The 27,038-nt window shown below is 35.6% G+C and overlaps 1 protein-coding gene across 1 annotated transcript; it reads right to left on the minus strand.

The window, feature by feature from the left end:
- Window positions 1–347: 347 nt before the first annotated feature.
- Window positions 348–27,038, minus strand: LOC117412962 (PDZ and LIM domain protein 4-like). The gene is made up of 7 exons (XM_058996369.1): window positions 26,779–27,038; window positions 18,801–18,952; window positions 13,288–13,372; window positions 5,601–5,797; window positions 5,197–5,357; window positions 2,521–2,641; window positions 348–1,830 (listed from the first exon to the last, which is right to left on the minus strand). Exons 1-7 carry the CDS (start codon window positions 26,869–26,871, stop codon window positions 1,626–1,628), a joined length of 1,014 nt encoding a protein of 337 aa, XP_058852352.1. The 5' UTR covers window positions 26,872–27,038; the 3' UTR covers window positions 348–1,625.

A 27,038-nucleotide genomic window follows, 5' to 3' on the forward strand; every position in this document is an offset into this window, starting at 1 on the left:
GGCTAGTATGCATCTAGGGGTCAATACAAATGGGATGGTAATCATTGATAGCGTTTTGTTCAATGGCAAATAGGTCAGCTGTCCATTCAGATCTTGGACTCTCCTAAACAAGATTCACAATTCTGTGCTGAATCATGTGTTGATCACTCATTTAATTTGTGACCTGAACTGGATTGGTGAAAGGCACGAAAGACCAGTAAATGAGTCACCAGCCCCCTCCAACCCCCCTGTAGTTTAACAGATGTTCCAATCCGGATAAAATAACCAAGGAAACTTGCTTGAAAATAAATTAAGCGGAACAAAAATGAAAATGTCTTTGTTAAAAATACCTGACACATCACTTCCAACCAAGTTATTTTTTATTTGCAAACAATATACAAGCATAACATCAAAAACGTATGTACAATAACATTATTAGAGGGGTGAAAAAAAAAACCAATATGAAAATAAAAGCTAGCAGTTTCATTGTTTCAGTTGGAAAAAGGATTGTATTTTGTGCATTTAAAACACTTTAAAAACACATTGAATGGGTTACACTTCACTGGTAACGGCTAGGAATTCCTGTAGCCTGCGAGTTTTGTGAGAATCTGTTATTTTGGACTTTAAACGAATCCAAACCTCTTCATTAATTTGTTTTTAATATGTTATACAAATACTCTTGAAAGTTTAACCTTTGAAATCATTCAAAACCGGCTGTATCAGTTACATAAACCAATCAAAACATGGTAATATTTATACCCTTTTGATCACAGAACCAATCAGGACAATAGTTACAAAAACACACAGCAGCACAATTTGGACTGATTAGGGTTATTTTATACAAACCATCTAAACTTGTCATCTTGTAACATCTTTAAAAAATACGATGAACTATTTCAATTATTGAATTCAAATGTTACGATCAATTAAAATGACGTCTCTGTCTCTGTCCGTTGAACAAGCAGAGTTAAAAACGCGGACACATCTTTTTATGCCGCTTCAGTTTTCAATTAGAAGGCTGTGCAGTTCGCCAGAAGTCTGTTATATAAATCCAACATGGAAAGAAATTTGACATATTTTGGTCTGGCATCAAATGAACTTCAAAATCCAATGTATCCAATAATAAAGACTATTTTGCTCAAACAAACATTTAGCTTGACAAAGCTTTAGCGGAATTGTTAGGACGTCTATTTTAACCATTAGCACATGGAGCGATGCAGGAATTCATATTTACGCAACCAGTCTTACAGCCTGTGATAAGTTTGCCTACTGGAATAGAACGTGCATTTTATTGTTTAATTAACTATTTATTTTTCAGATATATTGATCAAAACACTCTTCATCAAATGAGTGATAAAGTGCCATTATTTTTTAAATCCTGTTGCCTCCTTTAATTAAAGAATTTATGACCTTACAATATTAGTACTAATTAAATATGTGTTAAAAAAAAAGGATGAGATGTTTAATTCTGAATAATACAAAATATAAAAAATGCACTACTCTACTAAACAGGAATGAAGATACTCAATGGATAACCTAATTATTATTTATGAGTAACTGAATATCCTAATTCAAGAGGATGGAACATTAATTTACACACACGCACAAAAAAAATAATAATAAAATGTCAATGTTAATGCACAGACTTAGACCAGTTCGACTTTAGAGTTGGGGTAAACAGCTACGACATCATAACCCTCTGGAGGCTGCACTCTGGCCTTTGCATGGTTCTCACAGTACAGCTGCTCCTCAATGAAGAAATAGCCGCGCTGTTTCAGGTTCAAGCCACAGTCGTCACACATAAAGCACTCGGGGTGGTAAAGCTTATCCCGTGCTTTTACTATTGTACCACTGCAGAGTGAGGGAGGACAAAGGACAGACCAATTAGGGATCGCTTCTGCACCCTCAAGATATAATCAACTTTCTGAATGCCCTACACTACTGACCCACTCCACTGAGAAAACTAGCTGAATTCTAGAGCTTAATAGACAGTACAATTGTGAGCTAAATAACAATGACATTTCTGATGAACAGTTCCTTATGTGTGTAGAGTGTCTCTTATTGTGTAAGAGCCGTCATCTTGTGCAGTCTGTCTGCTCAAACTGTGCTAATTAAAGACACCGTACACTGTACCCCAGAACTACTGTTAAACATTACAAAGTTGTGAGCCATGTGTTCTATGCACAGGATGAAATCTGTACACAGGGAAAGATGTGCTGGAATGAACAGTGATTGGTTGGTGTCTCATATGTGATTTGTAATAAAACATTAGAAATAGCATTGTAAAAATCTCTACTAAATACTTCTTTTTATAACTGTGCATTCTTTTAACCCCCCCCCCCCCCCCCCAAATACACATGCATGGCACTAAAAAAAGTTATAAAAAGAAAAAAGCCTTATTGGGAAATGAATTGTAAAGTGTAAACTGTTTCGCATCTCAAATTTTTTACCAAACACGGGACAAAAACAATTGAATGCATTTAGTGCATATCGTTTGCAGTCTTAAGAAAGCGAAGGCTCAGCCAAGCCTCCTATACTTACACAATGCCATTCCCACATCTGGTACACTCAGGGAGCTTCTGCAGCCCAGGCACGCTGCCACCCAGTTTATGCACTGGGGATTTCACACTTTTGGTGACGGCTGGCCTTTCTGGTTTTTCACCTGACAAAAGGGTTAATAGAACACATAGTGAGTCGGTGCTTGTTTCTTATTGAACACAGAAAAAAAAACCTTTAATGTTAACAACAGTTTTCAAACAACACCTTTGTATAGTTAAAGAAACTCGTAAAACTGTTTACATCCTAGGAGCTAGGAGTACAGTTTAGGAGTGCAACACCATGCCAGCTGTATGGACGAAAATAATGGTGAGGGTGAGTTTAATCATTCTAGGTATGTTTAAGAAAAAAAAATAAAAAATACAGCCCTTTCACATTTTACAAAGAGAGTGGTTAAATGAGATCAGAAGTGTCAATTTTCAATGAACTGTTCAAATTGCTCAACTATAGGTTGCTTATTTTAGTATACATATCTTTACATGTCTAATTGGGTTTAAATTGCCATAGGTTGCTTATTTTAATATCCTGCATTCAACATGTTTTTACAAACAGAGGTTTGTTTTTCATAGCCAAGCAGCAGAAATTGAAATGATGTCAGTGGCGGTACTGAGGCCCCTAACCGTTTAGATTAACTGAGTATACCCCTATATACCCCGAATGTAAATCCATTTGAATTCAAGCCGTTGACAACATGTAGGCCTTCATGGAAACATGAATCACTGTAACAAGGGCCTGTTACTTTCTGTGCACTCCTTGCCTCTCAGACACTTCTCTCCAGTGCCAGAAAACTTTTTAATGCTAATGTTAAACACAGAGAAGTGCCAGCACTGGCACAGCATGAAGACGTTCATTAAGAAGAAAAATGTGGTTGGGTGGCAGTTAAGACATTCCACATTAGGAGACAAACATGAGCACAGAAGTGTTAAAATCACACTCTCCCTGAGCTGCGGAGAGGCTGTCAAGAAGTAAACACTGAGAAATGAATTATTTTAAAATGTAGCCTAATCGCTTTAGAAAAAACTGAAAAAAAAGTCATGTTACTGCTTTCTATTGGTTGTCAGCTGTGTAAACTTGAAGGAGTGATTACCAAGGCTTTAAAATCCATTTTCTTAAGCTGTACTGGCAGCTCCTGCTTTATCGCTGGTGCTAAAGATCAATTGGTTATTTTTAATAAAATAAAAATAAAAAAAAGAATGATGTAAGGCATTTCTTTTACAAGCCAAACAAGAAAAAAATATATAGGTTGTGCCCATAGTCACTGGAGAACCCTTATCCCATTTTTACTGAACCTGGAATGTTGAGAGTATTAAACATTAAACAAATAGTTTATCATGCTAAAAAAACACTTTTAAGATCCTAATTTCAAAGTGATTTAGTTTAGGCAGCTCAAACAGTGTGCATTGTTCCCTGAACGTCCTTGTTAAAATGGTGACCTGGCAAATCAGCTGCCACAGCCTCCTGATACCAGAGCAATAGAACCTTTGTTTAATGTCACACCCTGGGCTGATTACTCCTGTTTGCCCATTTCAAATCCCCAAATACTGCAGCTATTGGCGTTCGGACTGGTGGAAACCTCCGAGGTCAGCCTCAGTTAACTGATGAAACATTTTTTGGGCAGAGCTGTCAGTTCACAGCAGGACACAGGTCATTATGAGAGTAATGTTGTCACTGGCAACAAAATGTTCCACATTATAAAAACCAGTTACTCAGTGTTAAATATATAGCTGCCAGCAGCCAGAATAAGCAGGAGTTTCCATTGGGAATACAGTGACCAGGTGACGTTCCTGCAGCTTCCATCAGAGTCTGGGTGACCTTTCTGTAGCCAGAGCTCCACGTGTTAGTACTCACGTCAAGGTTCAACAGACGTTCACATTAAGGTAATGCACTGTAAATATTACATTTCACTTGATTCCAAAACTATTAAAAAAATAACCTTCTGGATTTACTGTAAAACAATAGCCTTAGAAATCTGCCTGAACATGGCTTTGAGTTTGTCTTGCATCAACATGGGAACAACTGAATCCAGAACACCTCAGAATGATTACAAAATGCCAAAACATATTTCAGGAAATGTAAAGAAATAAGCACATGTGCATGTGACCCGTTTAATACTGTACAGTAAGGGGTGCATTCAGCATTTGTAAGCAGGCTTCTTCAGAGGGTGTGTTCCCATACACAGCCCTACACTGCTGAGCAGTCAGAGGCACTTTCAACCACTTTATTTCTGCAGTGTAGTCAGCTTCCAGCATAGAAAGACTTAAAACTGCATATTAAAGCAAATAAATCCAGGTTTCCCTTCTTTGGCTACAAAAAATAAAAATACTGGTATGCTTACTGATGTTTAGTCATAGGAGTAAACTGTCTTCTGCAACAAGTCAATTTTAAATGCTTTCCCTGTTTAACAAATTAAAGGATTAAATAAAGTAACTTGCAATAATATTATTTCAATTGCAATAAGTCTGATTTGAATTTGTCATGACAGGCCCTGATAAATCCGCTATTTGCTGTTTTTAACTATATGCACCAGTAGTATATGATTAAAGTTGTATTATTTTAAATACACTGTTACAGTTGCATGCATTGGTACAAGACAGCAATATGTAACTACATACAGTAATAACAGTGTAATAACTGACAAGTGTTACCCCAAAGTGTTCTTACCAGTATCCTCAGCGTCAAGTATTCCCTGTAAGTATCGGAAGGACCCAGACTGCTTTGGTTCTGATGATGACTCGTAATCAGTATGCTGAAGCATCTTGTAGACGTCAGACTCGGTGTCCACACCGTTTTTGGTGTTTGGGGAATGCACCTGTGGTTCTGGACTGTAAGAAAATAAAAGCAGAAGTATCACATGACTATGAAAAACTATATCCTGATTTCATTCCACATTCTACTTTTTTTTTTTTAAACTGTTTTGTTTTCGACCTCATTTTATTTTAAGGGCGTAGTAAGAGACTAAAGTAGTGTGTAAGTCCTGACACAGTTGGTTCTACAGCGGACTACAGCTAATTCTTTATAGAATGAAAAGTGTGCTGGTAGGTATCTAATTTATAAACTTTACTGACCTCTGCGGAGAAGTGATACTGAGTCTGCCCATTTGCTTGGGCAAAGATGTTTCGTTGTTGTTGTTGTTGTTGTTCGCATAAAGTCCCATGGGATTATTGTACTGTGCATTTGGTTTTGAATTCCCATTATTCATAGGCCCATCATGCGCAAAGGGGGCTGGTCTTCTGTTGTGTCCGCTTCTGAAAGGCCCAAAATCCTAAAGAAAAGACAAATATAAATAAAATGTTAAAATGTGCAGGACAGCCCGATCTGGACATTAAAATAATACCAGCATGTTACTAATGTTTGAAAAATATTAAATTCGTATACCAAAATCTACATGGTGGTGTGTGTGGGTGTGTATGGGCAGGTATTACTATGAATGTGTGGACAAAATTTGAGAAAATGACCCCACAAACTCCTGAAAAACGTCGTTATGCCTTAAAATAAATAAATAAAAGTGCCAAGATATTTAGTTTGTTGTCGACTTTCACCCTGTGTGGAGTTTTGTCTAACTGGAGTTAGAAATAGTAAATAAAAATATAGTGAGAGTCAATGAGAAGTCCCCACAAATACAGGAATGCAAATGTGTGTGTGTGTGTGTGTGTGTGTGTGTGTGCGCGCGCATGCGTGTCTGTACGTGCGTGCGTGTGTGCGTGTGTGTGTGTGTGTGTGCTTGTATTAATTTCTGAAACCTGGAATTATTTTTCTTTTCTTTTTCTTTTCAGCTTAACCTTGGCTTGTTATACTGCAGGAATATGGTTTCTTGAGAAATACAGAAACTTGTCGTACACATACTCATGTTAGAACATGAAAGGGTAATTTGCCTATAGGATTCTTCCAGGCAATGTGTTACACATAAAGGCTTTTGTCTTGCTAAACAGAAAGAGGTATTGAGGACCATTCGACCAGTTCAAAAGGGACTCCAAACAACAAGACGGAAGGAGTAGGAGATGAACAAAACCTCTGCTGCCACAATGGGCAGTGTTGTGTGAATCCCTGCCGTTACAGATTCTGACCCCTGTTGATGAATGGAGGTTTAAAAGCTCCATAATCTCACATGCAGACTAGATGATGCTCGCGGTGTGTGTGTGTGTGCTCATTATTCACACCCAGCCTCCACTTACACTTTTAATGTGCTATGGCTGCACTTTCATGGGATTTCACTTTGTGCACAGTCAGTGCCTCCAGAGGCATAACAACTGCTGCAAGATTTCCAGCACACCCCCCTGTTTACAACTGCTGATATGATATCTCTGAACTCGATAGCAAAGCAGTTTACTTTCCATTTTTCTAATGCAAAACCTATAATATTGTACTAAAAGAAAATGACCACCGCCCAGCTCCACCACCATGTGCTATTCAAATCTGGAGACTCACTTCTCCTGAAGCTCCTGAACTCACTGTACTTCTACTAGCATCACAAGGCTAGTTGTTACTGTACAATAAACATTATCAGTGTATGTTTACATATTACCACCATTCATGTCCATGCAAAAGACAACACGAGTTAGTGTTGATGCTTATAAAATATAGTGCTATTTTTCATTAGAAAAACCAGTCATCAAGTTTCACTGAGCTGTTTTACAAAGGCAGCCAAGCATGTCTCTCTGTTCTGGGTGACTGGATAAAGTTAAGGAAGAGCACCACGAGTCTGAGATACCAGTATGGGCCAGGCACCACTTGGCCTACTTCTACTGAACCCCTTCAGATAATCCATAATTTTTTGCATGTTATACAGCAGAGTCCCTTAAAATGCATATCTCTCCCGTAGGCTAACAAAAACTGTAAGAAGCTGCTTTATTATATTAGGTCTTATGAGAACTGGCTTAATTGAAATCATATGCCTCCCAACTGCTCCTAACTCCTATGATTTCATACACCAAGATAATCCCTTTGGAAAAATGGGGTTTCACATGATGGTTTGCACTAATAACCAAATACAAAAAGGCCTTTATTATTAACACTGTGTGCACAGTACTAGGAATTGAAATAAAAGCCCATTAAGAGTTTAATATTGCAGTATGAAGGCAATATTTTCCCCAAAATATTTTAATATGATTTAAATTGTATCATTATACATATGACTAGTTGGTCAGACCTCTTTTTCCAAAACAATACCACTCTTTTGAAATAGCTTTTATTAAATAATAAATAAATAAATAAATAAATAAATAAATAAATAATACTTTCATGTAGATTTGAAAAGCATTCATTCACCACAACGGATGCATGACTAATATGTTGCAATAAGAATTTTTGATCCAATTAGTTTTTAATCCAGTGCTGCACAATTATAGTAAATTGAACATGACTTCCCGCAGGAGATCAAAGATAGTCAAATTTTAAAACAGCTTGTATTTATTTGCAGACTTAATGAATCTGTTACATGGTAACTTGAATAATATTTGTTGCACTGCTGATAATCACAGTCATTTTAATGTTACTACATTTTTACTAATAATTGTTTTGTCATAGAGCAGTCAATCGAAAGTACAGCCAACTGTATTATAATAAATAGCAGGGACTAGTTTGGATAAAAAAAATACAGTTATTCCGTTAACACTTCATTTTCCAAGGCATTAATAATTATTTAACTGATTGTCAAACTTATATTGGTAGAATCCTGCACCAACAATTATTTAAGACACAAAAGACCTACATGTACAACATGAGGATTTTGTAATAATACTGAAGTACAGTCATTTTCACAAGGTTACATATTGCATATTCATTGACTTTTTGATTAATGTAACTAAACTTAAAAAAAATGTGGAATTACATATGAATTAAACATGTATTCATGCCGAGCCTTGCCGTTATTTCTAATATTAATTAATACAAATTTCAGAAAAATACAATTTCTGCTTTGAAATCTTGTTCCATCGTTTTAGCAGACAGCGGTGCAGTGATAATGTGGCATGAAAAACAGCACTTATTTTCTGCTTTCTGCTAGTTTCTTATTTCTGTGTTTTTGGCCGATCTATCCTCTTTTTTTGTTTATGCACTGTGCATGCAGCTCCATAAAACTGCAGAGGCCACAGAGAGGCAGAGTGACAGGAGGAAAAGAGATCAAACTAAAAATGATGGCAACAACTACAAAAAACAGAGCCGAGAGGAAACAATTAAAAAAAAAAATAACATGCAATTAAGACAGGAGTCAAGAACAGCACTGTAAAAACGTCTAATTACAGGAAAAACACATGCCTAACACATTCAAGTAGCACAACATAGTAGAACAGCCAACACTGTATAATCAACAATCTGGGATTTCCCAGTATTTGCTGTTGATATTTTTTTTATACAGAACAACTCTATTCATAGTTCTGAAGTCTATGAAGGATTATGTATATAAAAGGTTCAGTTGTACAACTAAATTAAAGATTTGGTTAAAACAAAGACAAGTCTGTGGTCATGATTTGTATTTGTAATACAATGGTAATATTTATATAATTGTAATATATTATGCATTGTAATGAAAATTATTAGTTTTAATATCTTTAATATATTCTAAGGGTTGGCTGGGTATTTATTAAAGGAATGAATTTCAGTTCTATTTATTAGGCTGACAACAGTATTGGTATTTGGTAGCTGCTATATTTCTAATTATAATACAGCATTTGGGATTTTGGTTTACATGAACTAATCTATTAGTCTTGTTGTATTTCCTGTAATGTGCTGTTTGTATGTGTTGGTTGAATATTATTATGTTTTTTGGTTTCTTATGAGCCCGGGGACTCCCAATGTAAATTAGCTTATAGCTAAGTCTGGGTACAATACATCTTGTGACTTGTCATGAATGTTAAAAACGGTCCTTGTTAAAGAAAACATGTGCTACAGTTACTCCTGTAGGTTTATCCTATATAAAAAGGGTTGTTGATTGATGATTGTGTTACGCATACACAAAGACTCAGATTTCTATTTTAAAACAATCTTCTGCTTCTTTGCAAGGTTGGAATAAATAAGTGGGCTTCCGCAAACAATCACATTCTTTTCTAATGCTAAAAGACATCTATTTTACTTTGAATGAAAAGGGAGACCATGTGCCATCAAGGTTGCCATTACTGAACTCCAATACACAGGTGCAGCAACTCAATACAGGACTGCAATCCGAGATGCAACACCTTGCATTTTTTCAGTCGGACTGTTTTAAAACAGCCACTACCGGGAGCTTTTTACTCTCTCTCTTTTTTTTTATTTAATCAAAACTATTTTCTACTTTCGTATTAATTGTGTGTGTGTGTGTGTGTATATATATATATATACATATACGCAATATATATACATATACGCAATATATATATATATATATATATATATATATATATATATATATATATATATATATATATATATATATATATATACGCACACACATACACACGAAATAATTTTCAGAAGCAATAACTGTGCTTATTTTTCAGGAAAGTTTTTTTTTTTGCAAAGGATGTGACCCCATTAAGGAAACATGTCATAACTTCCAAATGTGTCAATTCCTGTAATGTTAAATGAGTCACATCCGACATCATCTTTTCCAAAAAGATACAGCAGGACCATATACTGCTATTAAAATGCTTCCATTGTTGTATTAGCATACATGCTAACCTATGCAATTTCTGAAGTATAGAACAAAGGTGATTTGGTAACTGGTAATTATAACAACAAGGCATGCAAAGAGTGATGGAATAACTAACATTTTCTATAAATACATTTTCTTTAAAAACAATTTAAAGATTCCACTTTGAAATAGCAGGAGCTAGTCTTCAGGGATAGCCCAAGTGTATGTGCGTGACATAGGTTCATGTGCAGGGGCTCCTGTATACATCCCCCAGGGAGGCTTAAATTGCTTGATTATGTCCATTCATCCTTCAAAGCAAAACTTGTGTTAATCAAAAAGAGTCTTTTCTCATTTCCCCCCTTTCTCTTGAGGTTCCTCCAGTGCTGAGGCAGTAAAACATAATGTTACCATGGCCAAAACGTTTTGGCGTATCAGCTTATACCCATGGTTAAAATCACAAGAGTACAAAGTTCAAGAATTCCCATTTGAAGTAGTTACCAATCTAAACTGATCTCATGAGTGTTTGATTGACTCCCACTTCTTTCAACATTTTAACCCCACCCCCTCTCCCCCTGCTTGATTAAGAATAGGAAGGAAGGTAGTCTAGTGGTTAAACAAGGTTAACTGGGAGCTTTATACAAAGTTCAGATTAAGGTTGGTGGTGGCGTGCTCCGCTGCTTTTGCAATGATTCCAGTAGGAAAGTGTTTGTAAACATGGTTACAAGGAACGTAAGCTGTTACTATGTATCAGGTACCATGGAAATGTGAGAGAATTCATAGCTCATCGATGACTGCAACAGGCTGGCAGGATCACACTAAGATTCTTAATCCAAACAAAGTGCAACAAACTTGCAAAACACGCTTGTGTGGCTGCATTACGTTTTACTTAAATCTTAATAACTTTATGAGCCTTTTTGAAAAGCAATTATAATCTGAACTAACAGCAATGCTATTTCTTCCACAGCAATATCTTAGAAAAAAAAAGGCAAAACTGTATTTGTGAAAAGGTAATGAAACACTACTGTCTGATACACCGCTGGTAGAAATAAAGGGGTTAGATCTTTATTTGGCTGTTGATGGAAACCATATGTCCTGCTAAAAACATTTTTCATCTTCTCCTTTTATTTAGACAATAGATTAACAGTAAATCAAAAAGAAACTAGGGCAGGAAACAAGTGCAAACGTTCAATTTGTCAACGTGAGCTATGAAACCTGTTCATGTTCAAGATCTTTTGCTTGCATTCGAACTACAATTGCATTGAAATGCAATGTTAGCACAAGGGCTGTTATAATGCTAATCAGCAGTTCGCAGAATGCCCCCATAGAGGTAAAAAGGAACCACTGGGCTAACATATCAGTACCTCTAACTGTCCAACATTAGATCCAAACTCAGTGCCTTGCAAGTGTTGCTAAATGTCATGGTCGGTTCATTTTGTTAAATTTCTACTGGTACTACAATAGTAATGCCAATGTATTTTGGAAAAAAAAAAAAAGAAAAGAAAAAAGCTTTGGGCGTAATTTGGATCAAACCTATCTGTAACAAGTAAACATATGCTTATAGAAAAGAAAGGAAATACTTTACTGATATTCAATACAGCTACTAAGTCCTGAAATACAGCAAACTGATTGGCATCAATCTGTGTTATTTATAGAATCACAGGAAATAATCAAGAAAGGTCATTATTCTGTACAGCTGTCTATGTCAATTTAAAACATCATTTTGTCTAAAACGTTTTTATACAACATATTTCTTATGAACTATAGTAAAATAAATACATGCTTTTTTTTACATTTTTTTTTTTTGAAAGCTTGATTATTTTCTTCAGAAAATGATACGCTCCTCTGTTCCTGCATAGTTTTTTTTTGGAACATGGTAATGAATCTTTAAGTCTTATCTTGTAAAGCAACATGTGCTATTAATTTGGATTCTTAGAAGCTAAGAGGACTAAAGCAGACCTGTATTTCATGTACATTGTCAGTAACTGTTTCTTTCTAGTGAAAACACAGTGTAAATGTAATAAAGATGTCAGTTTTGAAACCGATTAAGTTAAGAGCCTATATTTCAAGGATTTGAACACGAATGGGAGAATTCTCTTTTGCATATCAACTCCCCAAGACGTGGAATTGTTTCCATCGTAGCATGACGTTGGAATTTGAGAATCTCTCCTTCTCTGGTTTTAAAGCTCTCATTTGGGAATTGTTTAGGCGCTCCTGCCAGTGCTTCTCCCTCAGTCTACATTAACACACAGAGATATGACTCATGTATACTGTTTTTAAATCTCTGTGTGCTGTTGATTACGATTGAACCACACATGTTTTTATTGTGTTGTTTGTACATTGCAATTGTCTTTGCATTATTGTTTACAAGGACCCCCTTGTAAACAAGTCCTCGGTCTCAATGGGTAAATCTCCTGGTTAAATAAATAAATAAATAAATAAATAAATAAATAAATAAATAATCACCAAAGATCTCTAGAATTCCTAATCTTAACTATATACCTTTAAATTAATCATGGAAGAAAGAGGTTAATTACGTTAATTAAGTTTCTGTGGGAGTTATTATTTATTAATAATTTATTTAATGTTATTGTTATTTATTTCTTAGCAGATGCCCTTATCCAGGGAGTCTTACAATTGTTACAAGATATCACATTATTTTTACATTCAATTTGTACAGTTGGGTTTTTACTGGAGCAATCTAGGTAAAGTACCTTGCTCAAGGGTACAGCAGCAGTGTCCCCCACCTGGGATTGAACCCACAACCCTCCGGTCAAGAGTCCAGAGCCCTAACCACTACTCCACACTGCTGCCCTTACCTGCGTGCTTTACCATCATGATTTCCCTATGATATTCCAATGCTTTACTAAAATGTGCTCTACCTTTACCTTAGTGTACCGTACTACAGTTTTATAAGGGATACTTCCTTCTGCTTATATCCTTTCCCTTGTCCCTTGCTACCAGTTTGCAGGGCAGCTAGAGATATAGAGATATAGACAAATATATGTGTAGAGCAGATTTGTTTATGTGTAGCTTCTATTGTAACTTCCCACGGTTACAGATGTCATCCTGGTGCAGAGTCATGAATCTTCTTACTGCTATACAGACATTGCTCTTGTTATTTGTAAATAAATTGCAATTATAATTCATACCTGAGGTTCTGACTCCAAGCTGAATTTAATAGGATTTGCTCTGCCATCTTCTGTAACAGTTGGAGACCAAATCTTTGTTTCGGACCTGTAAAATAAATAAATAAATAAATAAATAAATAAATAAATAAATAAATTGCAAGATACTGAAAGAAGTTGCAGTAACTTTTTTTTTTTTTTAAAGTTTAATTACTAAAAAATAACAGGGAAATAATGATCTGATTTTCCAAACGGTAAGCAGAAACATTAACAGCAGTTTGTTTAATACTTCTTAATCACAGTACAAAAACTGTGACTTAAAAAAAAAAGAATAATAATAATAATTATTTTATAACGAACAAGCATTGGTTTATTGTTACAATCAACTGCTTATTGAGACTGACATGAAATGGCAAACCTGATTACTAGAATGCCTTTTAAATTAGTCACTGTTCATTAAATAATTGCATTATTTGTTTTGTAGCCAAACTTAGGAGGTAGTAAATGTAGCTTTGTGTTTATTACCCCCTCCAGCAACTCTGTCATACAGCCATCTCGGTTTTCCAAAATTGGTGAATAGTCTCCACTATTTCATTTTGACTATTGGTTACAAGGAGCCACTTGTGTTTTCTGCTGCTTAAGAGTGCTAGAGGGAAAATGCCATGGTGGTATTCAATGGCACCCTTTTTATTAAACTGTTTTATTAAACTTGACTTGTTTTTTCCTTCATCCTCTGTTCAGATCAGCTCGTACCAATGATAGAAATATGCAAACAGACAGCTATCCGATTCTTTATCAGGACAGCTCTGTAGAAAGCCAGTATGAACGGACCCTTTTTACCCTGTATAAAGTTACATGCTAATTTACTTCTCGGATACCGTTTTCCTACATTTTACAAAAGTGTGACAACAAAACCACTGCATAAAAGTTCAACTGTAATATAAAAGGCTTTTATGCAACGGATTTTACAACAAATGCCAAAAGATTCATGAATCAAAAAGCTCACATATTTTGCTAAATACATGTAGCACTAGCGTTTCCGTTCATTCATAATTTGCATTTCGAATATTTGTAACACCTGTTAAATACGGCTTTGGGATAGGGCTCAGGTGTATAGTGGTAAAACTGAAGAACAAAGCATTACTTAACTGGTTAGTAACACCTGCAAATCTATCATTGCTGTTAATTACTCAATTGTCAACCATTTAGTGTTCTATGAAATCATCCCTTGTACCCCAGTCACACAGCAGCAGAGTTGCTGATTGGAAAAAAGATATGTTCCGTGGCATGTCTGCTCAAGGTCACTCCCTTCCACCTACACAGTAGCAAGCCCATGGAACTAGCGCAACAAAGAGATTTCTATAACAATTCCAGCCATGGAAAAATCACAACTAGCTCCAAATGAGATCACCCTAACCAGCTGTCATAGATGAAGTAATGTTTTAGAGAGGTGTTCCTATCAAAGAGGTCACATGTTTACACAGGCAATTAAATGATATTCGAAACCAACAGTAGAAGTTTGAGTCAGACCCACATTTGGTCCGATTACCACAACATACATTCTTTAGAATAATATAGTAAAGCGCCAAAAATGATGATTAAAAAAAAGCTACGCTTCACTTGGACAGCTTCTGTTTAAGGTTAATGGTTCTCCATGTTTGAAATCTGCTACGTAAGATTTTGTATTATGAAGTATTAGATTTGCCATTATTATTTTAATATGATCAATGTAGCGCTGGTAAGAAAAAACAGTGCATGCACATACTGTACAGGGAGTCCTCATAAATATTAAAAAACTATTTTATTTAAATTTCAAATCTGGTGGCCTAGATTTTGATACATTAGTATGTTGAACATAAAAACAACATTATTAAATTTAAATCATTATGTTAATTATGTTATATTTATACAATTGATGCGTTTTTGCTTGTGAAATAAAAATTGAAACTCCTATTAAAAAAAAAAAAAAAGTTTTCAAAAATATAATATAAAATAAAATAAAATAAAATAAATAGGCATGCTTTTTAGCACAAACTTTGACATTTAATAAGCTTTTAAGGTATTCAAAGGATTCTGTTACTGAGTTCTGAAGGCAAATTTTTAAGCCAAAGAGCTCTGCTCTCATTGTAATATACAGTCCAAATGTTTGTTCTATTTGCTCCATTTGAAACCCTACAATCAAGCTTATTGACAATACGAACAGGATCCTTTTTGGTTTTAGTTGTTTTTTCCAAATGTATTTCCTTGACTTGTGCACCACAGGCCTGCAGGGTAACTGATTTCTTAACAAAACTTCACAGCTTACATCCGTCACCATGATAGTGTTACAACAGCTCCATAATAAACTGGCACCGCTGAAGAGACATGACATATTTCTTTAGGAAGCTGCTAATATTTTCTTGGACTTTTTAGTGAACTTACTGTGAGCTAATGACTAGAAACCTTTCCCAGCAAGCCCCCCTTTGAGGCAGCAATGCTGTACAGAATGTGAGGAATTGAACTTCTTCGCACTGTGGAATTTTGTGGCATTTCTAAGGGTTTTCACATCATAATAACAGCTGACATCCAAGCAGACTGCCTTCTCTCAGTGTAACACAATACATTCCAGCTGAAAACCTGGCCACAACAAAAAAAATATGGATTTCTCTTAGCTACAGGTACATGGCATTTGCCCAGCTGTTGTGTGGTTACTGCACAACGGTCTTAGTTTATGCTTTGAATTAAGAAAATATTCAACAGAATGACTTCATCAGCATATTTATTCAGTTAATTCTAAACAATTTTCTATTATGTTAATTTCTCCAAAAACTTTGGATTGTTAGGTCTCTGTCCAGGAGGCATTTTCCACATTAAAAAATAAATAAAATAAAATTCTGTTTGAAAGAGATTATCTGCATTTTAAAGTTGTGTTTGATTGAAGAAGCTACCTGTAAACATCTACTGACTGCTATATATTCTAACGTGTAAACAGGCAATTTCTGGCTCTTGTGACTTCCAGTCAGATGTTCCAGTGTTTGTCTTCTATGGAATGCACTTGTCTTTCTTTGCACAGTCACGTTCTTCTAAGCAATAATGGGCTCTAGTCAAACCATCTTGTAAAACGTTGGCAGGTCTGTATTTAAATCATTAAAACAGGGACATCCCCTGTGCCCCATATACCTCTCCCCCTGGAACTCAACAATACAGCTCCAATTATCTTGCTTTTCACATCTCCTGCATGCTGTCTTCAGTCTATTTTATAAAAATAAAAGCAGTTTGGTTTTTAAAAGCAGTTAAAAGGCTATAAAATAATGTCTAATCTGTCACCGCCTTCAGCAAAGAAATATGGATGAAATACAGTGGAAACTGTTGAATAGAATTGAATAGTCCACATACTGCAACCCCTTTAGTATTTACACAATACAGAATCTACCACAGTTTCTTGTTTTAGATTCTTACACCAGTTAGTACAGTATGTATTCAATAAACAGTACCCACCATCTGCTCTTTATTCCATAAATGTTTACATATTTTATGAATTCCTTTTCCATAAGCACAGTATAATGTTATCTAGCCATGTATATCTAAGGATTTATCAGTTTAAACACAAGAAAACATCAAACTCCCAAGACATGAACTGCTAAATGTGCCCAAAATATTCTCAATGGAAACAAACTCTTATTTTGTGTACTGTATCATTTAATTATTCAGCACGCAATGTGTGCCTTTTTTCCCCTAGAAATGCAAATATAAAACAATAGTAAATAGCACACTCCGTCTGACTCAAATGAGCTAAAAAGCCCCACATGCACTGCTGGAGGTTGGACTTTCATAACCTTGGGTTTCAAATTTGAATTTTCTCTGTGGTGGTATAGAGATACGTCAGTGTTTAGATCCACTGATCCGCATGTCTGTAGAAAACATTACAAGAATAACTCGACTTTCAAAAACCTAGTTTTACAAAAGAAAAAAAGATTGTGCTGAGATAAAAAGCGGTACCATAAGCCCATGATACACTCTGAGCTCATGCTACTGTACGCTACTTAAAGCATGTAATTTAAATCACAGCCACACACTGCAAGATCCGCACCATTAAAATAATTCTAATACCCGTATGGTTTTTTGTATGGAAACAATAGAAAAAAGCAAACTCACTTGAGATGGAAAATATGCAACACTTATATATGACAGAAAGTAACCTCTTCTGCCCAGTTAACTTGTTATGAGGAATGTCAGTTAGACTACCTAATTATTCCTGCAGCCAGTATCAGATTATAACTGTATGAGGTTAATCTTTACACCCCCAAAAACATTCTAAATGCATCATAAAAACGATTTAACACTTTTCAGTTCATTACCGAACTGAAACTGCAGAAAAAAAGAATAACATATTGTTCACTGAAAACCTTTTAAACTATAAATAGGCTGGCAATGAGCAAAGCTGGTCCCTGGCTGAGCAAATAACAATGACCTATTTGAGAAGTATGCAAAGTGTTGCACTTCTTTTCATTAGCTTTATCGTGTTTTGTAAGTACTTTCTGTTTGAGGTAGGAGCCTAAATGATCAAGAACACTGTGGAGTCTGGTTGTTTTCTGGTGAAAGCACTTAACACTTCTCTTATAAGGTCTCCTTGGTGAATAAAGTCTAGCCACTAATTTACCCATTAGGAAATTACATGCACTGCAAGTATTATTTGTCCTGTAATATCACAATTGATAAGATCAGGTGTAAATAACATAGATCCCCATTATCGGAGTGTGTTTTGAGATTCTGGAAGAAATAGACATTTATAACAATAACACTGTTCATAAAGCAGTTCACCCTCAGCTTCAAAAACTGAGGAAAAATACGGTAGACAAACGTTTTTGAAGTGTGCATTTCAATGTTTGTTTTTTTTAAATGAGTAAAGCAGACCCTACCAATAAATGCTTTTCAGAAAGCAGACTGGCCTTCTGAAAATGGTTTAAAAAACACTTTTTAAGTACTGTTTTCTATAGTGTTTAATCCCCTCCCCCCTTGTACTAATGGGACCTGACATCCAGACACTGCACTCTGTCCAGTCCCAGAGGAAGCAGAGTTTAACTAGGACTCGAAGTTCATGGTTGTGTGAATCAATGTGCTGCTTGTCAGGAGGTGAATTCCGTTCTTGTTTTTAGCAGCTTGTTGAGGAATGTACTTCACACACAACATATACAGAGACGAGACAACGTATTTACTATGTAAGGCATTTCACTTTTTCATGTTAATAAGATACACCATCTTTTAAATATTTAATATCCAGTTTTGTTGACCAGCTAAAATACACAAACAGTATCAACATAAGTTATTATACAGTTAACGCATAGAGTAAGCAATGCTACTGATTTCAGCATATTTAAAGTGTTTATTTTTTTAGCAGTGCACATAACTAATACTGTATCAGTATTAATTACTAGGTTTTAAACTAGTTTACTGACATTGTCATAGTCTGATGTTCAAATGAAAGTGGTGTTGTCTTTAAAAAACTTTTTGAATGGTATCAGGTTGATTTTTAGACATCCAAACCATGTATAACTAACCTGTTGATTGATAAAATGAGCTGGTCAGCACATGCCTTGATCCTGTTCTGAGCCCCCATATGTGTCATACTTTCAGTACGGTCTCCATTTATAGCAAGGATGATATCTCCCGGGCAAAGGTCAGCCTGATCAGCTTTACTTCCAGGGGTGACCTACAAGTAAAAGGAAGAAATCACAAGTTCATAGTGATTTCTCATGAACTGTAATTGTAAAACTGTACAATATAACAAAGTTATGTCAAATTGTAATTACCGTGCCTCTGCAAGAAATGCAAAAAAAAAAAAAAAATTAATAACCCAGGTCTTCTGTACATACTACTTATGTACTTGTGTACCCTGAATGATTGCTCTAAACATTTTTAAAAAGTCTGCAGCAGACACAAAAGTGGCATGGAGGCCTGTTGATTTTTGTGCATTTTGGAAGTACATGTGTAGTTAATTTAGAAATTCAGATGATAGATCAGGGAAAAAAACTAGTTTGACAAATATGGTAAAGAGGGGCAGCGTGTACATTACTGAAGGGCAATTCTCAGATCCTCTGGAGATTGCTTTCAGATTTTATTTTGGAAGCTGCTGTAATGTTTCCTGATTGCTTTATTTATGCACTGTCCACCCAAATGTTAAACAGAAACACAACTATATATACGGTGTGAGTGTGTGTGTGTGTGTGTGTGTGTGTGTATATATATATATATATATATATATATACACACACACACACACATTTTAGTCAAAGTAAGAAACTGAACATCTATTTTCTAAAAAGCCATCTGCCAGTGTGTGAAAAACCATAAATACATATCACTAGTACTTTCTAATCACCCGTTTTAATAAATAAAATTTTAAAAATCTGGAAGGTTTCCTTTTAATTGTGACGGCTCACCTTTAGGGCTCCAGTTGTTGACATGCCATAACACTTTTCTGTAATTAACCCTAAAACACAAATGTGCCTGCCTGTATAAACTGACATCTGCTTGAAACAAGTTTAATTCACAAGCAAACCTGGTAACTAGTACAATTCCCTTGTGTATCTTCTTTCTACAGCAATAAATTCCTGTGTTTCAACGCTTTGTGGAAAGAAATTTGCAGACAGATTGACACAAACCAAATGCTCTTAAAAAATGTGTTGTTTTTTTTAAATGCTCACATTTCTTATGTAGTGCTGCTACTGTATTTTTGCAGAGAATTTGAAAATGCATGGGCGTGCATGCGTTAGTTACAAGAAGTTATGCAACAAAGGGTTAAGGGTAACCGTCCAAAGCCCTCTGATCATTTCAATAGCAGGGTGTAGTTTTCTACATTTAACCCCCTGTAGGCATATAGCGTACATCAAATCTGCTCACCTTCCCTTTCGATAGCTAAGAAATGAATTGATGCCTTCAGAGTAAGTCTAAGTGGAGATTTCCCAACGTTGCTGATGCTCATCATATATGGTACTGGTCTGTGTGAGCAAATGTGTCAGAAAGCTTTTGTATTGAAATAAAAAGACGAAGAATGGCTTGCAATTTAAGAAATCTGACCGCTTTGGGCACTGGGGTTATGGACAGGAATGTGTGTACAGTACAGCACCAGCTCTAGACTGACTGGAAGTTATTTCTTTCAGCAAAATCTGTGCATAAAAAAAAGATCACTCCAGGAACTGACAGTGCTTCCGGACAGTAGTTTAAAACATGCATAAAACAGCAATGCTTCAGCAAAACTGCTGTGACAGATATCGCATTCTAGTTTTCACATCGGACCACCATTTTCTCTGTATCGGTCAGACTGGAATGAATGCAGCAAATATATTGTATCCCTTATTTGCAATGTTTAAATGCTTACAATGTTTCTGTATGCCTATACAGTACCATGCATTGTGCTTTACAATTTACCATTCATGATTTTTACAATATTTCTCTATGATTTAACACACAGTACCATGGTAGTAATTTCAGGCACTGCTGCAGGTAGACACTACCCAATATGCAACTCTTTCATTTTAGTGGAATTGTATACTTCAAATGCATACCTACAATGCATACATTGCAACCTAAAAACAATACTTGAAACTGAGGGCTTTAACATGGCTAGTGTTCTAAATGATACGTTATTCAACTCTGTATAACTTTTGTAATTATATGCTATAGTATATTTTCTTTACATAGTAGGAATAAAGTATGTACATTTACACAGCAGGTTTTTCAGGTAAAACAGGAGCAAGAAAATCTGGAGGCTGTAAGAAATCTTTTTTTTCTTCTTCTTCTTCTATTGTTTTTTTTTACATGTGGAAACTCTCCAAGAAACTTAATCTGATGAAGATAGATCCCAAAGGAGATTAATCTCTTCTCTAGACACTTACTAAATCAAGTGGAAGTGTTGAAACGACATCTTCAAGTACTGTAGTACCAGCACCTGTCCACACACCCATTTTACTGTCAATAACATTACAAGACATCTAAATGAATTGTACTTAAAATTCATCCAGTAGCTTTATCGCAAAATGCAGTAGACCAGTGTACAGTTAACCCTACAGTACGTTGAATATACTGTATAATGCACATTTCCATAATAAAGAAAAATGATCACCTTTGCACACTGTGTTCCAAGATCCACAGTTTATGGTGGTTGAATTTCAACCTCATTTTTTTAAATCACTTCTGGCGCACCATCAAGAGACTGACAGCTCATGGGGTAATGTAAGGTCCAGTGTTGTGATCAAAGACTTTGAACAAAGATAGCCGTAAGAAAATATCCTGTAAACTGACAAAGGTAAATAGCAAGATTCTTACATCTGTTAAAACAAACTGCAGCACTCTTAAGTATCACCCGTGTAACCCAAAACCACCGTGTACAAAAAAAAAAAAACTGTGTCAAGCAGAAGAAAAACATTTTGTAAAAGAGTATAAAAAACAACAAACAATTATGCCCATGTAGGCTTATATTTCTGATTTATTTCTATTATATTCACATGTTTCACCATGGAACTATTTGACCTACGTTTGGTGATCACAGTGTTCATTATCTGTAAAATGTTTAATGCCTTGGGTGTAAACTTGTTTTAACAAAAAAAAAAAAAGAAAAAAAACAGATGATGAAATGTATTTTAGGAATCCATCCAAGAAATCCATGTAGCTGTAAATCCCCTGACTGCTATATGCAAAACCTGTTCCATCGTGGGCAGTCTGGCATAGACACAAAGAGTGCAAGGATGTGTATTCATACCGAGACAAAGCCCACACCAAGGTCAGTGCAAGTATGAATAGACTTCAATGAGTCACTCTTCTGACTGCTTTCCTAAGCCACAAGGAATTATCAATATGTGTAAAACAATCAGGACTCGGTTCTGAGCATGGCACTAACATGCTTTAGAACTAATATACAGTAGTTATAAAGTATTGCACAGTACAGAGCAGCAGATATCTCCAGATGAGGGTGTTCATACTATTCTGGCAGGAACCAGTACCATTATAATATGGATTACATTTGGTTGCAGTATTGTCTTGTGGGCTCTTTAGATTGGCCTCCATCCAGACTTAAGAAATTGGATGTACAGACAACTTTACAGCAACGTTATTCCAAAATGAATGGGTGCAAAGCACTATTTTTCAGGCTACAGCCAAAAGTAAGGATGTTTATAAAACAAAGAAAGGTAGGCTATGTTACACCTGCACACTACTTCACAAATCAAACAGAAGTGTGACCTTGTCAGCTGTGAGAATAAAGGCAGCGCTCACCAGCTCTTTCTTTTTAGGATTGTTTCCACACAGGTCTATTTGAGTACCTAGGCAGTACAAGTATCAAGCAAATGTTCCTGTATGCTTCAACACTTAGATTACAATACCTGAATGAGCCCAACAGTTTGTCTGGTTGTTGGTACATAAATACAACAGACCTTGAAGGGTTTCATGGAGTGTGATAAAAAATATATATGTTACTGTCTGCACGACTGCTTTGGACCTTAATGTTCTTAGCCTTTCCAATTGAATAAATACATCCTATACTGTTACGCTTCGATTAGGGCCATAAAATGATAATTAGAAAAATGTAAGGCATTATTTTACTGTTCTCGATGTATAGGTAAGATTGCACATATACTCTTAATAGCTTTTAGAAAATGTTTTATAAAATTAAAAAGAACTTTCTGGCACTACTGTATTCTCCCGAGAGGGACTCATGCTTCCAAATCCATAAGGAAAATTTAAATTGTACAAAAAATCAAACACGTCCTAAATTCTTCAAAGAGACCTTGGAATAAAAATCACACAAAATACTGTCGAGACCTCTCCATTAAATCTGTAAACTGGCAAAATCACAGTACAGTAGACACGATAGGTAATTCGAACCCCAGTACGTGGAACTAAACTTTCAAATCCCGCTAATATGAACTGAGATAATCCAAACCATGCTGCTTCTGTATCATAATGAAATGCATACTGGTAGCAGCTGTAGAAACCAATTCAATATCATAATTCTGAAATGAGTGTGTGAAACATTTACAGTTGTTTTTGTATGTTGTATTCAAAGGGTCTTCTTGATTTCTAATAAAATGAATCAGATTATGACCAGTATTCCAAACAGGGTCTGGTCTCAACTGGTGTGGATTAGCGAGGGTCTACTGTACTGTATTCTAATACCAATTAATTTGTAACAGAACTTCTTACTGATATGTGGTGCCAGTTAAATTGTATTAAATCAGATTTCCTGTATTAGCAGGATTGCATAAAGATGTCATTTCAAACCTGAACTGCTCAGCAAGCATTATTCTCATGGCAGAGAAGACCTGCTCCAGGTCTTAAACATGCATGCGTTTTTAAATACTGTAACACTAAGTTTTACATTTTGCATTGCCTTGACAGAATCTACTTTAAAGGTATTGTGTCACGTGGATGTGTATGGAATTGTGAAGTCACTGTTGTTTTACATGAACTAATACCACAGAACTCTGTGTTACTAATAATAGGTCAGAACCACAAATTTCCAGTTATCAGTTGTTAGAAAATACTACTGGCACAGCTCTAGAAGCAGCATTAAAAAGCATGGGATTTACTGCTGACGTTGTTATTCTTGGAAGGTAATCCCACTCTGGAAACCTTTAACTGCAGTATACATTTCTCTGTTAGACGTTATAAAACAGCTGAAACACTCATTTGATTGAGGTTTCTGAACTTCTTAATGAGGGTTTGACTGAGATTCTGACTGATTTTTCAGGAGCACCATCATGTAAAAACAAAAAACGTAGCCAATGCAAATATTCCAATGGCCCAGTTTAAACAGACATGCTGTATCTGCAGCAATCCCCATGCATGGCATGGAATACCAGAAAGCTTTCTAAAAGAACGCAGTGAGCATGTGTAAAAATGTGTTGCTTATTGTCAGATTACTGAAAAACAGGCATACCTGGCGAACATAGACTGCTCTTATTTTATACAGCGACCAAGGGGGAAAAAATGGAGTATGCACTTTTGCCAAATAGACATCAACTTTCTACTCAAAAACTGCTTTTGGGATATTGCTCGCTGTTGTAAAAGGTTCAGAATAGTCTTAGAATAATACAAAACACAAGAGTTTGGCCAGACTTTTAAGGTCTGTGCATGAGAAAGAGAGTAGAGCACAGCCAGTGCTCAGAAACTTCAGGAGCCAAAAGGAAAAAAGAAAACAGAAAAGAATGTGAAAGCCAAGGAAAAAGAGGAAAGGTGAGATGCGCAGAGTGAGCGGCCAGCATGAGGGTTCACTTAAAAAAGGCCTATTTATTTGGTGCAATGATAAAGATGTTATGAACAGCGTCTCTTCTGCTTTGTGTCAACGTGCAGGAAAAAGCTAAATTGAGCAATAACGTAAAATCCAGAACAATCTGGTATTTATCCACTCAGATCAACAGCAGTGGCACTTATAAGGGTGACTGATGGCGTGTTACTTAAGGATAGGTTGGAGGTCAGCGCTTGGTGGGAGCCATATTAGAAGCTCTTGTAATGGTATTTGACCTCCTGTAGCATTGTTTATTACACTTCAAGCTAAGAGAGACTGAGTTTTCAGACCAAGCATTAAATTGAGTGTGTAAATATCTTACTGACAGAAAACAACTGGCTAACTTAGGAAAGTGTGTGTTTGAAGTCCCCTGAGAACTCTTAGCAAAGAGTTTGTCTCAGAAGTTTAATTAATAAATAATTTAAAATAAAATGTCTAAAGCACAGAAACAAATACATGTGAAAACGGGTGAGCGTTCTCTGTGTAAAATAAGATACATTTACTTAAATATTCAGTAAGTTAAACTGCTAAATAGCATTAAATTATAATAAAAATCTACACACATCTATACAGTATAGGTGATAACCGTTTTTTATCATAATAACAGGTGTATTAAAGGTATTTTAGGGATTCTCCCTTTGTTCTATAAAAACAATAACAATAAACTGTACATACTATTATATAAAAACTCTGTTCACTTGCAGTTGCATATCTTAATATGTGCCTCGTGCTGTCTTTTAAAGCTGGATTAGCAGACTTCAATGGGTTAAATTCATGCATAAATAAATCAATTGAAAAAAAAAAACACTAGCAGGCTTCAATTTGCATCAAAGGGAGCCATGACTGATGTGTGCAAACACATGATGCTACCTTTTAAAATGGAAAGACTACACCAGGATTAGTTTCCGTTTACTGCAAGCTATTAGAAAACTGAACGTCTTGATGCCATGTTTAGTTTTTTTTAGGGAGTGAAATGTGTAACAAATATTCTTCTTCTCATCCTCAGCAGGGCTAGTACTGCTGGTGACACAAGCAATGGAATAGTGGCACTTGTGCAATGGGATGTGTTATCTGGTAAAGAGAGTTCAGCCAGTTTTCTTTGGCTGTAGTTTCTGCAGAATGCTGATTTCAATGGCAGAATATCATGAGGAATTCCCCACATGTTCCTTTAACAGTATTTGGGGAGGAAAATCTCCCGCAGAGGACATTTTGCATCTCTATTCCCATTTTGTCATACCAGCCCTTCTGTAAGTACCAGAAACATTTGAAATATTGGCATCTGCAGTCGCTCAGTTTTGCAGCCCTCTCGCAGCCGTCTCTGATGACAGTTTGGAAAGGAAATTAAGTGAAATGGCAGCACTCTGGATTATCTGACTGTCAATCCTGCTGCTGCTATCAGGACTATATTACGCTTTCTGTATAAACCACGCAGTGTGCACTGGACTGAAAGGCTAAATCTATTGCACGAACGCTGACGCACTAACACGCATAATACAGAAGCGTTTCATTGAAGTCATTCAATGTATAGAAATAAGGTGACTTTTATCACACTGCGAAATGTTCTCACGCTCCGAAATCGAAACTAGATGAAAGTATACAGCCCTGTAAAGCCTTGAACAGATACAATGCATTCTTTCCCTCCTCCCTATCAAAAGGGGATACATTAATCACACGACATGACATGATATCTGTAATTTATGACATTTGATTTAATGCAGAGCTCTAACTGCGTAAAAAAATTGAATTATTATAATCAATAATAGTATTTTATTGAAAAGGAAGTCAAATCAAAACAGTTAACATAAAGCAAAAAACGAAAAAAAAGTTTACTGTTAAAATGAATATATATATTAGCTTAGCAATAGACTATTCCTTTAAAAAGCACAGACAGTGGCGTGTGCGCCTCACTCAAATTCGTGTCTATGAAACTGTATTTAAATCAGGCTGTTAAAGCATTAGAAATAGCACTTTATACATACAGTATAACAAGCCTTGTTGTATCTAGAACAAAGTATACAGATAATGAATTCAAGTCAACGGTAATATTTCAACCAGTGTTGTAGGCTACTGTAAAAAGAAAGTCTACAAAAGTCGGTAAATGCTCATCATTTATTTCAATTGTCAAATATATATATATATATATATATATATATATATATATATATATATATATATATATATATATATAATTAAATCTTAAACATTTTTCAACAAACATAAAAAAAAATTAAAATAAAAATAACAATAAAACATACCCTTGAAATTGTTAAAGGTGTGCTAAAATCCTTTCCACCCACGAGTCTGAAACCCCAGGGCGAGGGTCCATTTAGAGTAACAGTCTGTGGCATATCTGTAATATGAATATATATATTTTTTTTAAATCGTAAGAAAAAAGTTAGACCCTTAATACGGTTCACTGTAGCTCGAAGCTGCTAGGCAACACTGTCTATCAATACTTCCCTTCTAGCTGCACAGTTAAAACTCCACCGACGTTGGAGTGGAGTGAGTTGTACTT

This window comes from Acipenser ruthenus, chromosome 22 (assembly GCF_902713425.1).
Source record: "Acipenser ruthenus chromosome 22, fAciRut3.2 maternal haplotype, whole genome shotgun sequence".
In the NCBI taxonomy this organism is placed as follows: Eukaryota; Metazoa; Chordata; class Actinopteri; order Acipenseriformes; family Acipenseridae; genus Acipenser; species Acipenser ruthenus.